The sequence below is a fragment of the Ylistrum balloti genome, unplaced genomic scaffold (genome assembly GCF_031769215.1).
Source record: "Ylistrum balloti isolate Yb309-2 unplaced genomic scaffold, AGI_CSIRO_Ybal_v1 Utg370598, whole genome shotgun sequence".
Lineage (NCBI taxonomy): Eukaryota > Metazoa > Mollusca > Bivalvia > Pectinida > Pectinidae > Ylistrum > Ylistrum balloti.
The window spans coordinates 750,886-768,792 of record NW_026782370.1 but is presented as its reverse complement, the minus strand read 5'-3'; the positions used below and the strand labels follow the sequence as shown (position 1 = coordinate 768,792).

Genomic DNA, 17,907 nt, shown 5'->3' with positions numbered 1-17,907 from the left:
GAAAGTATTACAGAGAGTTATTAACTAGTTACATTTTTGTCTTTATCGTCCAATGCGATAATAGACTATGACTTACCATTTTAGTCCTTTGTGATAATATACCCATTTAAGATTTTTATCATTTGTCTTTTACCTTTTAGTTTGTTTTATGTTATTCCTTTTTGGATCGCTGTGTTTTACCGGTTGACGGCCCTTATTACCTTTTATGTGTTGACGGGCCGTTAAGAATGTCATAATAATAATGATGATGATAAGCTACCGATTAATGATAATTATTGTTTTCAGCCATTGACATATTTGTGCAGATTTTCATGTTTAAAATCAGCCCATGAACCAAAGCTTACACTGATACAGTGAATCTCTCTTTCTTCGGCCTCTAACATCCATGCAGTCTATAATGACATTTCAGTCGAAGTTCCTTATTAGTCTCTGGTGACACGTGCTTGTAGTTGTCTTAGTCCTCGCAGTTTGTTATAATATGTTTGATGATACTTGTTCGTAAGTCCTTGCAGTCTGTTCCGATCATTACTCGTGATCCTTGGTGGTTTCTGATGACACTGCTATAGTCTATTCATTGCAGTATGTAATGGTAATCATTACTCGTTGTCCCTGTTAGTCTGTGATGTCATTTGTTGTATAGCCTTAGTCCTTGCAGCAGTCCCTGATGATTATTTTTAATCAGTCTCAGTCCTTGTTGATAGATTTTAGCAGCTGAATTTTGATTTACATATATTAGGAGGCGGATGTCATCTCTAACAGTGGTTACAACACACATGATGTTCGTGTTACCTTTGTAATATCAATGGTGGAATCGAAGATTTATTTAAACAAATGTACATATCATTGCAATAGGAACTTCAGAAAATGAAAATTTACGCCAGACAAAGAATTTTGCAAAAATGCATTGAAAGGGCTCAGTAATCACAAACGAAACTTTCTGTTTAAACTATGCTTGTATACTTTTGTGTATAATTGCGATGAAGCTTTTTATTTTTTTAAGAGCATTTGCGGTGTTTGTTTGATGTTTTGATCGTCGATGTAGGTAAAACTTTAAACGTATGAAATTGTTCCTATTATTATTAATCTATAAAATAACACCTACCTGGCTGGTTTTCTCAACGTCACATGCATTATACAATAAATCATGCTTGAACGACGTGTTAGGTCCTTTAATAAATTTGGTTTTCATTTTTAAAACTCGAATGTCTTGGCCACCTCCAAACCATAAAGAGGACAACGGCTAGGACCACCTAGATATAAGAGATAAAACGAAAATATAATGTGTGATGTGTAAATAAATCATGATTGGCATTTTATTGTTAAATAAGTGACCAACACTTTGGCAGTAATGAACTTCCCCTCTGTCATAGTCGATGTATGGTTTGTTAGTGTAAAACTCACCGATACCAATTTTATAATCATTTGTCAATGTCAACGATATTTTCTTGATCAATCCAGCTTGCTACCAGTACACCATCCAAAATCAGAGGAGAAGGTAAGGACAAACCCGGGAACGATACTGGAAACTTATGTCGCAATGTTCAGCATAGTATCGTTCTCTGTACAATCTAAATTCAAAGACAAAATTCAAAGCTGTTTTAAGTCTTTATGTCATGTAAAAAATTAAGTTACAATTGATAAGCTTCCCCAAAAATATAATCTACCACTGAAGATTATTCAGAACGTTATTTTAAATACCAAAAATAAACACATCTTATTATTCATATTGTTTTTCCCCTCTGTTCTTTTTCATTTCTTATCCAATACGTTTTCTGTAGTCTTATCAAAAAAGACGACGTGGATAGATTTGGAGGAAAAACATGTACAGTCCTTTTGATAATTTTGTGAGAAGATATTCAGAACTGAAATCTTCTCTTTCTAACCAATATTAATTAAGTTCTAATTTTACCTTAGGAACATACAGTACAAATGCAGTAATTTTTACTTTGATGGATAGTGATCAAAATAAGCTGAAAAATGCAAAATTTCATTTCGTTCGAATACATGAAGGGTTCAGAATAAACACATATACTTGACTTTCTCCTGACTTATGGAAATATCGAATTTATCGGGCTAGTGCACCTCCTAGTCAAGGTTTGGATTTTTCTTTCGGTCACTTTGGATTTTCCTCTTTCGCCTCCTAGGTTTCAAACTTTAGGTCCTTATCATGACTAACGAGTCCTAGAAGGACAAAACAGATGTATGATGTAGCATCACATGCGAGTCCTAGAAGGACGAAACAGCTGTATGATGTAGCATCACTTGCGAGTCCTAGAAGGACGAAACAGGTGTATGATGTAGCATCACTTGCGAGTCCTAGAAGGACGAAACAGGTGTATGATGTAGCATCACTTGCGAGTCCTAGAAGGACGAAACAGGTGTATGATGTAGCATCACATGCGAGTCCTAGAAGGACGAAATAGCTGTATGATGTAGCATCACTTGCGAGTCCTAGAAGGACGAAACAAGTGTATGATGTAGCATCACTTGCGAGTCCTAGAAGGACGAAACAGGTGTATGATGAAGTTTAACCCTCTGTTTGGATCTTCTGTATTTAACTCCAAAGTTCTCTTAAAAGGTGCTATTATTTTTACTTGTGTCTTTTGTACAATGTTATAAGAAACAAAGGAATATGTATATATTACTTGTGTGTGATCTACATAAGATTTAGGTCAATTAGTGCAAATACAGTACTCACTAACCCTTGTGTAGAAATGCACACTTTTAAAAGTCTTGCCGAGATATTGCACTTATTTACCCCTCCTCCAGTGTGATGTTAATTGTTTCTGAACTGGAAATTAATTGTCTAGATTATCCATAAAGAATACCAATTGTAGCATACCTTGGGTTGGTGTTTGTTTTCAATTCTTCCTATTGTGTGTTGTCAGATGTCAGTACAGAAATCTATAGAAACAATCACACTGTGCTCTATTAAATACCAGTTTGTAGTGGAGTTTTTACATATAATCTGCGGACAGTTTTAACAATGGGCACCAGCTGTCGATAGATTTCATCTAAATATTTTAATTGTGGACAAGGACGACTTTGATGGAGACTAGATACCGTGGTTATATTAATACATTATTAAGAATCTATAAGACAATTAAACACCTGTTTTGATTATCGTTCTTAGTATATAATTGCCTATCATGCATTCATCTTATCTTATCAATTGCAACATTTTCATAATCCAATCTTTACCCAATGACAACAAAGTATCAGACCGATGATATGATATTCATCGGCAGAGCACCTGTCAAGTATTCTATTTCTCAAAAAAAAATGAAAAAAAAATTCACATAAATTTGTCGTCGTATGGAATAAAACTGTCATAGATCATTGTCTCTAATTTTAATTAAACATTTATCTTATATGCTATATATAATATGTCAGATTTAATGGGAATAATTTATCAGGAGTATATACTGAACAACGCATAGTTGTTTTCTCGTCCAATCTGATGGTCAGTTTAACAGTCGATCGTTCTATGACCGCGGTCACCAAATAACCACCATTACTTTGACATTAATCCTAACTCTGATTGCACAAATACTTAGGGTTGAATAGTACTTACATAATACACCGATCTATAGTTGTTTGGTTATGTTATTACAGGTCATGGATGTTTTCAACACTCTATCCATTCACCAACCCACCTATTCGATCGTTCTTTTGTTTATATATTGACTTTGTCCTAAATCATATCACTATGACCATAAACAATAAGTTGAAGGAATAAATAAAGCGTAAAGTAATCAATAAAATTCTATAAAATGATATAACCTAAGACAAAAAGATAAGTCGGGGCCCAATGTCGAGTCCTTATGTTAATGTTGGTATACAATAATTAAAAAAGATAGGATATTTCGGATATTACAGACGGTGAGACCCGTGGTTACTAAATCCATTTCACATAGAATAAATTGTGATACAGTCTGCTCTGGAATCTCCTTTTCTGGGTTGTTCTTTTTTTCAAGTAGCATTACAGATTGAATCGACTCTGTTTTTACAGCGGTAGGATGCCTTACTGCGACTCCGTCATATTTCATTGAGTTAAAGTTTAGTTATAGCTATTGTATTAAACATGGAGAAAGTTCTGTTATTTTGCAGTACGGTTTATCATTTATACAGACATAATAACTTTCTCGATCTTTGCTCGACATCCAATATATACATTATTGACCTTAGTTGGGTTGTTTTCGTATTTTCTACAAGTCTTGTTTGCAAACAGAGCATGCACTAAGCGGCCACATGGTTTATATTTAAACGAGACACTCACATGACACCCTCTATAATAGGATTCGACACTGTTATCTGATAAAGTAGATACTCCATATGATACTAATAATACTACACATAAAACAATGACAGGTCTTGAGCCAGACACGTGTTCCGTCGCTTACAACAAATCAAACATAATTTTGGAAGGCATAACCGCTTATAACATCTCAAAATATTGTGATTAATTTCAGAGGGAATTATACTTAGTATTTATGACAAAGTAAAGGACTACATAGGTGATGAGATTTGGCTCCGATTTGTCTGATGTGGAGCAAAGAAATATTGCTGTGTCTCTATCATTCATCCTACACATACCAGGTCACAGATATAGATATATACAGAATATGATGACATGGGTTTGTAAATAAACAATCTGATTGATGAAAAGGATGTCACGTTTTATAGGTACAAACCCAACGAAAAGCAAAATATTTTCAGCGATAGCACGACTAGTTATATATTTGTTACAAATAAAGAGATTTGATTTTATCCTAGTGAGATAAAACAGTTGAAACATAGATTGTCTTGACTGCGAAATTTCAGTCTATTTTGAATACTATTTTGGGGCTCAAGCACTTTTGAAAGAAAAAACAGTAAAAATACGACTTTATAACTATGTGATTTATTTCGTTCAGAAAAACGATAAGAAAGTCATTTCTTAAAGTGAGCAATAAAGATATTGTAGTGATATATAGTCTAATAGCTACCACAGAAAGTAAATAGAGCGTCATATCTTATCACTTCGTTTCGATATTTAACAAAAAACATATGATATTTGGCATAATAACAAAACTAAAATATGTGGTTGGAAATTTAGGGTGATATATAAGAAAAACGAATCTGTCTCCGGGATATATATATCACATTCCAACAGATAATGTTGCTTACAGTGTGGTAAAGAAGAAGACAATGTACGCAAATAAGAGGCAAGTGTGAGTGCACTTCAGAGGTGCATTTCTCACTCTGTTAAAAGTGTAACACGCCTTATAACCGTTATCGATTAGTTACCGATTTGTTATCGATTTGTTATCGATTCTTTATCGGTACACATTAATAATGATACAGTTAACTGCGGATCACCAATTAATTGAAGGATTTTTTGCAGAAAGAACATATCGGTAAAATGATTCGTCCTGAATTTGTGATGAAAAAAGATAGGTCTTGACCATTGGAAGACATGTTTAGGTTTAACCGCACCGCCAACCCGTGTGGACGTTTCAGCAAGGCTTGTAAAACATATCCTGACAAACTAAAATATATATTTAAAAAAACGAAAGGAAGTGAATCCCATCAACCAACTTATATAAAGTATCATAATCACGGGTCGCTGAAAACTGCTCTATTTCCGTCTCTGGTGTCGCATGTGATATTGAGAAGTACTCTGTGACGCAAGGCCGATATCTTCAGTAACTCTACTGATATGGACGCTGTCATTAGGGCACGTCGTGTTGTCCTATTGTGTTTCACATCTTTCGAATTCTTTTCTGTATTTTGGGTTTATGTCGAATTCTCATGCGATTTTTAAATCTACTTGTAATTGATGTGTAAGATTTTAAAAACTTTTAATGCACTTTTACCTTAAATTAGTTACAGAAAAACTGATAATGGTGCATTAATACCGCTCCCTCTCTCTCTATATATATTACGCATACTCACACACTCGGTTTTATCTTGCCCCCATTGTGAACAATGTGGAAATGATATGTCTAAAAACAGCACAGTGAATACGTCATTATTATATATTATTTCCGTGCACTTATTCAACTTCGCTTAACTTGATGAACTTTGACATGTTTGCACTACCGGCCTTTGTTTCGCGGTCTTTTGAATTATACTTGTTAAAGCAGGTTTTTTCGATACATTTGACGAACTTCTGTTCCTATAACGCCTCTGCAGATTTTCATTTATATATATATATATATATAAACAAAGCTTTTATGTATTGTAGGTTGGGACTTCTGGTCTTCCTGGAGCTCGTGCACTGCTTCCTGTGACGTAGGTGTGCAGGTGCGGAGACGCGCGTGCCAAAAAAAGAAGGGAACGTGTGATGGGAGCGAGGTTGATCAGAGACAGTGCAATACATTTTCTTGTAAAGGTATATAGACACGTTTTGTTCGCTCTGATCACGACAATTTGTCATGATGATGTGGCGAAACTCTTTAAAAAAGACACGAACATCTTCACGTGTGTATTCAATAGAAGGAATCTTGAAATTATTAGGAAAAGAGATGAGGTGTTCGTGTTGAAAGTTGTAATGGGTTTACTGGTAAAACATATACTTACATAAATATTGAAGAAAATTTTTTTTTGGATCAACTGTTAAAAATAAGAAAATTTTTTTTGGATCAACTGTTATGAATATATGTGTATAACCGATTCTACGTAACATGCTCATGGAACAAGCTTGTTTTTTCTTCTTTTTATTAGCTCTCTTTGTAACGCAATAAAAACTATAACTTTTTTATCAACGTATATATTTTTTTCGATAGGTACAAGAAACGTCATGGAAATTTTCAACATTCAGTCACTTCCGGTTGGCATAAGTCGTGACGTCATGCGACCATCATCATTTAATATTACACAAAGAGCCAATTTATACTCACCATTATCATCAATATTCCGGACAGGGTTCCCTATTGATTTTTCTATTATTTTAACAGCAAGACTTCCTGTAGATAGTGAAGGATATCTGTTTACTCTGAGTGACATAATGGGAAAACAAAGATTGTCAATTAAATTCGGAGATGTAACAAAATTTGAATATTATGATCAAAATGATTTACCTGGATTTAAATCACCTTCATTTGATGTTAGTTTGACGAATGGAGAGTGGCATCAAGTCGCATTCAGTATAAAAGGTCATTCAATAAAAATGTATGTAGACTGCATACATGTCCTCAGTAAGACTTTGAGCCGTTCGGAACACCCTTCTGTTGGCGTTAACCTCATGGCTTCAATTGGTCCATACTTTGCCAGATATGGACGGCCATTCGAGGTAAGTAAAAATTCTGACTGTAATAAGACATAAGATATCAAAATACAGATTGTGAATCATTGTTATAATGTGAGATAAACACAGAAAATAACCATCAATACATCAGTATCTTTTTTACTGTAGGGCCAACTGGAGCAGTTAACAATAGCTTCAGACCCGTCCGCTGCTGCTCACCAGTGTTTCATACAAACTGGAGAAATGGTAAGACAGTTGCTAGTAACAAGTAGGTTTTGATCTGAGTAGTACAAGAATCGATCCTTTATCACGTCTGTGATGTCTTTGTAACTGGAAATCAGCTGATTCTTATTAATCCTGTTCTCCTGTTGAGACATGACTTGAATTGCATTAAGTTATCGTAAAGGTGAGATGTCGTCGATAAAAGCAGACGATACGTGCTCTTCTGAAATACTGGTCTTATCATTTTCATATTTTCTAAAAGTCGTCATGTACATTATTTTTCTGTTAATATTTTCTCCTTCTTTTCTTAATTTTGAGTTCGAATTAAGGTTTTGCTAACATAGTAGCAATCCTCTGTTCATTTTTGTCGTTGGGATGTGAAATAACACACTGACACTCCACTTTAGTATAAAAAAATGTTTTGCGATTTAATTCGCTCATCCGAACTTACTTTCCTCATCTAAATTTTGAGAGGTTATATGTACTTCTAGCGTCTGCTAGCTTCATCTTTTTATATATAAGTGACAATCATATCCAAATCGCTAGGATATCGGGTGGAAGAAATGTTTCGCTTTAATACTGCCATATTCGCGTTTACTTTTGTTGGTTTTGATAGTACCTACATATTAAAAACTCATTAAGGGATCGTCCAAAAAGAAGGTATTGTATACAAGGTTTAGCGTATCCAAAATTCGTATTCTTTATTCAATAAACGACAATTTTATTATTCACATAGCTTCTTAAGTATATTCATGATATGCGATAAAGAGGATTGAACTTTACCCACTTAATCATTTAACGAATATTAAACCAATTTTAACTCAATCAGTCGACGCCTTAATTATATATACACCCATGATAACTTAAGTTCATTAATTGAGTTAGGACTTATCACAGGGTGCAGTCCATTCTTTATTTAATGTACTTTTAAACACCCCAGCACCTATCGGCCATACATCTAGTTGTTCCGTTATCAGTCATATTTCAATGTCCCCAGAATGTTGACGTTTGAATTTAGCTTTACAGCAAAAGGAAAGGATTCTTGAACCTCCGCACGTCTTAATATCATTTGATTTAGATATTAGAGAACACAAAATATTCCGAGAACAAGAAGAGCGAGGCCACCGGGGGTGATCATTAATCTTTCACAGTTTTGATAAGTGACATATCAGAGCGAAACTGGATGGTGATCTCGGGGTAATCTGAGACAGAATAATTTTTATCAAGACAGTGATAATTTTGAAGGTTATCTAACTGCAAAGGATAACTTGCCTATTTTAAATCTAAAACAAGGCTTTCTGTACGATAATCACTTTCTACAGTTGTTAATTGCTTAAAAGATTGGCTATGCCATAAGTAAAATTTTAATATTCAATTTCTGATAAAACCATTGAATCCATTCACACACGAAATTAAAGTTGCTGTATATTTTCATATATGAGGTAAGAATTGCGTTTATTTTTGATTAAATGGTTAAAGAGTTTGTTAAAAATATGTGTCGCTGCATTTACTACCATCGCTTACTACTAAATGCTATTCATTTCTAAACGTTTATCTTCATCCTTGCGTCTAGCCATTATTTGATTTTAACTGTTGGTGTTCTATAGATACAAGAGCCAGCCAGTAAAGATGACGGTGACGTTAGACCTAAGCCAACACCGCCGTCTGTACTTAGGACCACAACTACAGATAAAGATGACCATAAGGAATTAGCCACAGCTCAAGGTAGGTAATCACTATCTACTTACAAGTATGTCACCAATACAGATGTTAGTTACCTTGGCAATCTAGTCTTTCCAGATAAAAAAAAAACTCATTGTTATACAAATATATATTTGTTATTTTGTATTACAGTGTATTATTTCATGAATTATATCTGTTTCTTAATATAGTCACCAAGCACATTTGTCTTTGATGCCTTTTAACACAATGTCACTTTTTGCAACAGTGTCGTATTAACTTCAACTTAGAATGTTCTTATCGAAGTATGTGAGACATGTAATCACTGAACCAGCGTTTCCTGATTTCTCCACAGCTTTACCGACGGAGTGGTCCTCTTGGTCTTCCTGTAGCACCACATGTGGGTCTGGGCAACAGACGCGATCGCTATACTGCCTCAATAACGAAATCAGCGTAGAAGAATGCGTGAGCGGACAGCCCGAGACATCACAATCACGGGTCTGCTTCGTTCGGGAGTGTCCCGGTAAGAACTAGTTTACAATTCTACTTCATTTTTATAGAGGAAAGATCGCCGACAGAAGAGGAACAAATGAATGGAAATAAGAGGGATGGGTTTATGAAATAGCTTTTTATCAAAGTGCTCTTAATAACTGAATTTGGTGTATATCTGTCTCGTGTAGAGTGATAATTTAGTGTATCTGATATACTATTTTCAGAGCTTTGCCCGGAACCCTGTCTAAATGGTGGCAGCTGTGGTCAAGACGGTCAATGTCATTGTCCTTCCCGTTATTACGGACAGCGGTGTCAGTTTGGTAAGACCTGGAATTAAGTATCATCCCGTGTATATACTGAATATCATTGTCCTTCCCGTTATTACGTACAGCGGTGTTAGTTTGGTAAGACCTGGAATTAAGTATCATCCCGTGTATAAACTGAAGTATATCACTTCCGAACATTATCAAACGACAGTGACTACTGTTTTACTATAAATGCTGCATTTGTTTTACTTTGCTAGCTCGGTGTCGGCGTCCTTGTAAAAATGGAGGTAACTGCACCACGTCCGGCCAGTGTTCATGTCCAGAAGGATTCAGTGGAAGACAATGTGGAAAATGTGGGTATCTTCAGCTGGAGGGGGCTTTGTAGTGGAACAAACATTTTTTATATTTACATTTGCACGAGATCATTTTCGCATGTACTTGTTGCTACTGGTATGATTGCTTCCGTAAATATTTTATTGTTCGGATAATTGATCAAATTAGAACTGATATGGCGTCCCGTTTTCGAACATTTACATTTCTATCTATACTTTCCTCTGTCTACTCTTAGACGCCAACATGTTTAACAGTTTGTTGTTGTAATAAACACAACATCATATTATCATATTAACAGAATATTAAAGTATAACTGCACTCACTGTCCATCGTTAGAGGGAAATGTTATACTGTGTCTCTTTATCACAAATCATTGCTTATCTTGGTTTGATTAACAAATTTACAATTTCGCTGATCAAGAATACCTTTCTGTTTGACATGTAGCCGTCTGTTCCCCGAAGTGCAGAAATGGAGGACGCTGTGTGGCACCCGGCGTATGTTCATGTCCTTTCGGTTACACCCAGCCTATATGTAAACGTGAGTATGCTTGTGAGTTAAATTAAGTCCATACGAGCACATATTTACGTACAAATAAAAATAATTAGTATATATATAAGGTCTTCATACAGATATAATCTATATATTTTTTAAATTTATGATCTTTTGTGAGTTTTGATAAAGATACAATGTATTTTAATCATCGCTGTTTATTTCAGCATTTTGTACCAAAGTGTGTCACAATGGCGGACGTTGTGTTCGCCATAACACGTGTAAATGCCGGAAAGGGTATACGGGCAAAGACTGTTCTAAACGTAAGTATCAGCACCTACATATCGTATCTGTTCTAAACGTGAGTATCAGCATCTACATATCGTATCTGTTCTAAACGTGAGTATCACCATCTACATAACGTATCTGTTCTAAACGTGAGTATCACCATCTACATATCGTATCTGTTCTAAACGTGAGTATCACCATCTACATATCGTATCTGTTCTAAACGCGAGTATCACCATCTACATAACGTATCTGTTCTAAACGTGAGTATCACCATCTACATAACGTATCTGTTCTAAACGTGAGTATCACCATCTACATAACGTATCTGTTCTAAACGTGAGTATCACCATCTACATATCGTATCTGTTCTAAACGTGAGTATCACCATCTACATATCGTATCTGTTCTAAACGCGAGTATCACCATCTACATAACGTATCTGTTCTAAATGCGAGTATCAGCATCTACATAACGTATCTGTTCTAAACGTGAGTATCACCATCTACATAACGTATCTGTTCTAAACGCGAGTATCACCATCTACATAACGTATCTGTTCTAAACGCGAGTATCACCATCTACATAACGTATCTGTTCTAAACGTGAGTATCACCATCTACATAACGTATCTGTTCTAAACGTGAGTATCACCATCTACATAACGTATCTGTTCTAAACGTGAGTATCACCATCTACATAACGTATCTGTTCTAAACGTGAGTATCACCATCTACATAACGTATCTGTTCTAAACGTGAGTATCACCATCTACATAACGTATCTGTTCTAAACGCGAGTATCACCATCTACATAACGTATCTGTTCTAAACGTGAGTATCACCATCTACATAACGTATCTGTTCTAAACGTGAGTATCACCATCTACATAACGTATCTGTTCTAAAATATCACCATCTACATAACGTATCTGTTCTAAATGCGAGTATCACCATCTACATAACGTATCTGTTCTAAATGCGAGTATCACCATCTACATAACGTATCTGTTCTAAATGCGAGTATCACCATCTACATAACGTATCTGTTCTAAACGCGAGTATCACCATCTACATAACGTATCTGTTCTAAACGTGAGTATCACCATCTACATAACGTATCTGTTCTAAACGTGAGTATCAGCATCTACATATCGTATCTGTTCTAAACGCGAGTATCACCATCTACATAACGTATCTGTTCTAAACGCGAGTATCACCATCTACATAACGTATCTGTTCTAAATGCGAGTATCACCATCTACATAACGTATCTGTTCTAAACGCGAGTATCACCATCTACATAACGTATCTGTTCTAAACGCGAGTATCACCATCTACATAACGTATCTGTTCTAAACGTGAGTATCACCGTCTACATAACGTATCTGTTCTAAACGTGAGTATCACCATCTACATAACGTATCTGTTCTAAACGTGAGTATCACCATCTACATAACGTATCTGTTCTAAACGTGAGTATCAGCATCTACATAACGTATCTGTTCTAAACGTGAGTATCACCATCTATATAACGTATCTGTTCTAAACGTGAGTACTTCTCCTCACGAACCGTATAATGTTGTTGATGTTAATAACGTCCCATTATTATATCAATCCAGTATAAAGGACCACAATAAATGGTTTATTACAAGCACTAAGGATCGATTTTAATCAAACAACATCAAACTACTGGAAGCATCCTATCACATAAATATGTCAAAACAGTTGAGGAATCTTGCATGTCTTTAGTTTTCAACACTCGTAGTTTGTAAACCATATGTCGCTAGATACATAGTTCAAAGTTTATCTACGGTGCTTAACTCGAACGATTAATCAATATATCACTCAATTTGTATTTATTTAACTTTCAGAATTTAAGATTTATTTTACTAGTTATTATTCCCTATCAAAAATTTCTAAACTGTATTTGACATGAAATCTCGCATTCACGGGCCATGGTCTTACGTAAAGACCCATTAAAGAGGCAATTGATTAATTATTGATGGGTTTTGATATAACCTAACTAATTAACAGCGTTTAAACTTCCGATTTGGAAACGTCCCAACAGATATTAATGACCTTTGTGGTTTCAGTAGGTTGCCTTTTTTTATTTAATGGATATTTTTATAATATTACAATATCTTATAAGACAGAAAACTGATTAACAAACTTGTTCATCTATGTTTTATTTTAATATCGTATATCTATCGATATAGTTTCATTTTGAACTGTGTTCTGTGAAATCTGATCCCATCTTTTCAAAGATGTAAAAAGTTGAAATCGCAGGAAAAGATCAAACAGTTTGATCAATTTTACGAAAATACTAAACAAACATAACAATCCATTTACATAATATTTTATACCATGCCAGATAAGTGGATTTTCTAAGGAAGTAGCAAACAATTTCAAGATGTGTGGAATTTTATAGCTTCGCTGTATTTTTGGATTATCAATGAAAGGTATCCCTTATTTTTTACAGCAATTTGTAAACGAGGGTGCTACAATGGCGGGAAATGTGTAGCACCAAACAAGTGTTCATGTCCAAGGGGCTACAAGGGCCGAAAATGTCAGAAGGGTGAGTTTAATTCTGGGATGTTAGGAAACATCAGTATTTATCATTATAAATCACAGGGATTGTTGGATTTGAAAGTACGAGATTATATATTGTATAACATGAAATGTTCTTTGAGTTCCTTGTTTTCAGGGTTATAGGCTAACCATGAAAATAAAGTACGACCAATAAGATATTGTATGACAGAATCAAAGGTCCTGTAATGTGATATCATACGGAAAAGTTTACCCTGAAAGTGACACCTTGGGAAAATAACTACAAACATTTCATGTGATATAATATCTCATTGATGTCCGAGAATAACTTTCTATATTGGGGAGGAAGATAAATCACTCAAGTCGAAAGATAATTACAAAGCATGACTCTAAAGCATGTTGCATGGTTCTTAGAACGAGATTCAAACACGACTACGATAGTGGAATTCTCGACAAAGTACATAGGACATATTACACATTTGTAATGGGTATTGATCAATTTAAATCAGATATTATTTCTTGTTTTCATTCTATCTAAAAGTAGCACTGTTCAGAATATTAACATGTGCTTCCCGTTCTTTAGAAATTATTTGAAATAATTTATATTAATCATTCTTTACTTGATTAAACTTTTGGGTCTGAAACCTCCCCATTTGATTCTTGACATTTTTTGCAACCAGTTTGGATTTCCACCGGTCGCTATGTAGGTTTCACCGATTCGAGCCCTGTGCATTACAGCGCTAAACTCCAAAGTCCTAGAAGTATGAAACAGCTGTTATTGAAATAGATGCTATTCGCCTGTGTGACTTTTCTAAGCATGTTTTATCACTAAATTAGCCGTGGGCTGGTATCCTACCATGCTCTTGTGAAAAAAATACTGTGTAGATGGTAATGTTTGCTGTAGTAAACTAGTTCAGTTTATGACAAGCTGTATTCTTACTACATGAATTGTGGTTTTGTTGAGAAATTGTGATTTTGCATGTTTTACGGTAGTCTGGTTTAACATGCTGGTACGTATGTATTTTTTAAGGTAAAACATGTTTATAAACAATATTTGGTATAAATACCATACCTAAGACAACAGCCATAGATGAGTACATCGTATATACAACTGGAAATAAACATGTGTTACCTTGTATTTTTTAAAACCAGTCACGTGTGTGTAGTTTGTTGTTGTACCAGATTTTCTTTATAGTAATCTTATTAAAAGCCGTTTGCTGTCTCCCTGTTTCGCTATATTATTTTGAAAGAAGACTACTGAGAAAAAAAAAACACGACACTATCATATGAAGCTTAAAACAACTGCGCATGCTCAGGCCCTAATGGCGCTGTTTGATCTTGTTGCAGCTGTGTGTAACCCGACATGCCAGAATGCCGGTGTATGTATCTATCCCTATGTCTGTAGGTGTAAACCAGGATATTACGGGTCATATTGTCAGGAATGTAAGTTTTTTTTTCTCATGTTCATTGAATCCGCTGGCACTTTCGGAATTCTTCGGCCTTGATAATAGTTTCTTAGTAGATTTTAAAGGGATCCGATTGCATGATTCTTAACTTATGACAAGGACCGAGAAGTTCCGGATGTATAAATTATTTGCATTTTGATATCTAGAAACATGATTTGGTTGCCATGTTTGGAAGTTACCAGTGTTATTGGTCTAGCTTCGTTTGCATGATCTGAACTTGTCATTTCTATAGTAATAGTACGCCGTAGGTGGATGGCTAGAGGCACTGATTCATTTCAAGTAATTTTTAATTCGTTAAAGCGTTTTATTGGCAAAATTTGATGAAGAAATGAACAAAATAATCTTATTTAGGTATAGGAATGATAACGCAGTGAAAATCACTATTGTTGTCACCATTTCAGTTACCTGCAGACGATCGTGTAAAAATGGCGGGAAATGCATTGGTCACAATAAGTGTGAATGCTTGCCAGGCTACTCGGGGAAATGGTGCCAACGGGGTAGGTTTGTGTGAATGTGTACATTTTCGTGGATCATAAGCAACTTCTGAACTTTAAAATTAGTTATTTACATTCTTATAAATGATTTAAATTTTGTTTCATATGTTGCGTTTCAGGTAAATGTGCCAAACCTTGTCAGAATGGTGGGCGGTGTAGACGTAATAAATGTCGATGTCCGAAAGGTTACGGAGGGCAGACTTGTGAGAGAAAGTATGTATATATCTATATTACCAAACGATGGAGATATCAGGATATCTTTTGTCAAATTCTTGTACAGTCTTAAATCAGAAATCAGCTTACAGCCTCAAAATTATATACCAACTCAATAGCGTTATTGATTGAGAAATATGTCGCTACGTTACACTGTATCTATACCGTTTATCTGAAGTTTGATGCTGTTAAGTACAATGTATTGACCAGTGGGTCATACAAACCTTAGTGTAACGTATTTAAAGTTTGGTATGCATCAGTCTAAGTAGGCTAAATACTGCGTAGACATATTTTAGTTTAAATGTCACAGGTCGCTCCCCCACATACGATACTACGTCACCACCGCAGCTAACAATACTGACAGCTGCATGATTGCACATCGATAAGTACATTGATTTATTGATTATTGATTTATCGATTATTACAGAGAAGAGATAGATCTCTGACTGGTAATTAATCAAAAAGACATAAACAAAGAAAAACTTTGATCATATTACGCAGTCTATTTTAGATTGAATGAACAACGTAAGATATAGTTTGGTTATAGTCTATCTAATGATAACGACTAGTTACCATCCGGTCAAACCTTTAGCGCCGTGGCCTTCACACTGGATAGTATTTTCCATTCCAAATCGATATAGGATTTTTTCTGATACATTATATTTTTTTCTGATATATCTATTCCAATGAACAGAATTTATGATGTTGTCGTTAATTTCTATGCGAGATTTATGGATTTTTACGTGCACCAACCATATTGACACACTAACTGTTAAAGTAGTACAAGGGAAGTAACTCTGAAGAAATCCTTCTTTCATCAGATAACATCGCGTTCTGTCGATGATCAGTATTAAAAAGCGTAAACCGATTATTTTATTAAATTTGAAAGGATCGACATCTCAGCCAACCTGAGAAACTTATATAGTGTGTATTTTAAATCTACGCAACACTCTTTTTCTTTTTACCATTTTATTTTCAGTTCATCTGAATTTCTTCTCTGAAATTTTGTCAATGTAACGTATTTAATAATTTCTCATTAGGAACAATCCTCAAACTGCAGACAATGATCAACTATTTATATATCAAAAATAGCAGCTGGAATTTATATATTTTACAATGTTACCCGTTTTCCTTCAGCATAAAAATAAACATAAAACCAGGTGTACAAGTTACAAAACCATTTTTCTGTCTAATATAATTTGATTGAATTTCAGGGGATGTAAATATGAAAAGTTCGTGGTCCCTTATCAAAAGACATACCGGAGGCTCCAGAGGGAGGAATTCACCACACAATGCGGTCCTTGGCGCTGGAGGACCTGCGTTCAAACTCGGTCAGTAGTTTTAAGAAAAATGTTAATCATTTAATTATCAGTAACTGAATATATTTATTTCGATCTGAAAACCATCTACAAAATGCCAGATGGAGTGTTTTCTGAGGATTTGTTCGTAATTCCGGTGACTTTCAAGCTCCTGATTATGACCTGACGTACAAAATAGAAGTATTATATATGTCATATCATGGTTAGGTTCATCATATATATGATATCAGTAATAGATCATTAGTTATCTATCCGGAAAAAGTCACTTTCATGTCACCGTTATACTTCCTTATTGATAAAATATTGATTGAAATATTTTTTGTCCCCAGGCTGCGATATGTGACACAATCCAAAACACTGTACCGCACGTCTTACCGCTGTATCTGATTCGTGAACATATATTGTTATACGATTGGCCATTCATTCCAAACGCTGCATATCTGTATCGGATTGGAGGATTGTACCTAGGGTCGACTATTCGCCAAACCTATTGGCTGATAAAACCAAACGTCCCGCCGTGCCTCTTTATCTGATTGGATGACTTAGCCAAATGACGTGTCAATGCATCAACTTGACCAATGGGATGGAACTTTGTATCAGAGGATTCGATCGACTGAATACGCCGAATCTTCTACCACCGTATCCGATTGGTCGTACGAATGGAACTTTGGAACATTGTATCTGATTGGACGAGTAGCCGATTGATAAACCATACATCATGTCTTTCATCTATCGACCCACATATCATGTTGCAACTTAAAATTAAATTACATGTTTATTTATAGACAAGTGTTCTGACTTTTCTTTTTCACTTCAATTTTACTTTTATAATAGATACCCATATTTGTCAACTTTCATTTATATT

At 35.0% G+C, this 17,907-nt stretch overlaps 1 protein-coding gene across 2 annotated transcripts in view; it reads left to right on the top strand.

The window, feature by feature from the left end:
• Window positions 1-17,771, top strand: part of LOC132556872 (protein kinase C-binding protein NELL2-like) — a 44,544-nt gene extending 26,773 nt beyond the window's left edge. Inside the window, exons 2-16 of one of the 2 annotated variants that reach the window (XM_060221321.1) lie at window positions 6,230-6,376; window positions 6,771-7,276; window positions 7,400-7,477; window positions 9,061-9,178; window positions 9,489-9,656; window positions 9,850-9,945; window positions 10,149-10,244; window positions 10,669-10,761; window positions 10,941-11,036; window positions 13,483-13,578; window positions 14,898-14,993; window positions 15,418-15,513; window positions 15,630-15,723; window positions 16,938-17,054; window positions 17,372-17,771. In XM_060221321.1, coding sequence (XP_060077304.1) covers window positions 6,230-6,376; window positions 6,771-7,276; window positions 7,400-7,477; window positions 9,061-9,178; window positions 9,489-9,656; window positions 9,850-9,945; window positions 10,149-10,244; window positions 10,669-10,761; window positions 10,941-11,036; window positions 13,483-13,578; window positions 14,898-14,993; window positions 15,418-15,513; window positions 15,630-15,723; window positions 16,938-17,054; window positions 17,372-17,429 — 1,955 coding nt within the window. In that variant the 3' untranslated portion in view covers window positions 17,430-17,771. The remainder of the gene's footprint in view (window positions 1-6,229; window positions 6,377-6,770; window positions 7,277-7,399; window positions 7,478-9,060; window positions 9,179-9,488; window positions 9,657-9,849; window positions 9,946-10,148; window positions 10,245-10,668; window positions 10,762-10,940; window positions 11,037-13,482; window positions 13,579-14,897; window positions 14,994-15,417; window positions 15,514-15,629; window positions 15,724-16,937; window positions 17,055-17,371) is intronic. The other variant, XM_060221322.1, reaches the window with a different exon arrangement.
• Window positions 17,772-17,907: the final 136 nt, after the last annotated feature.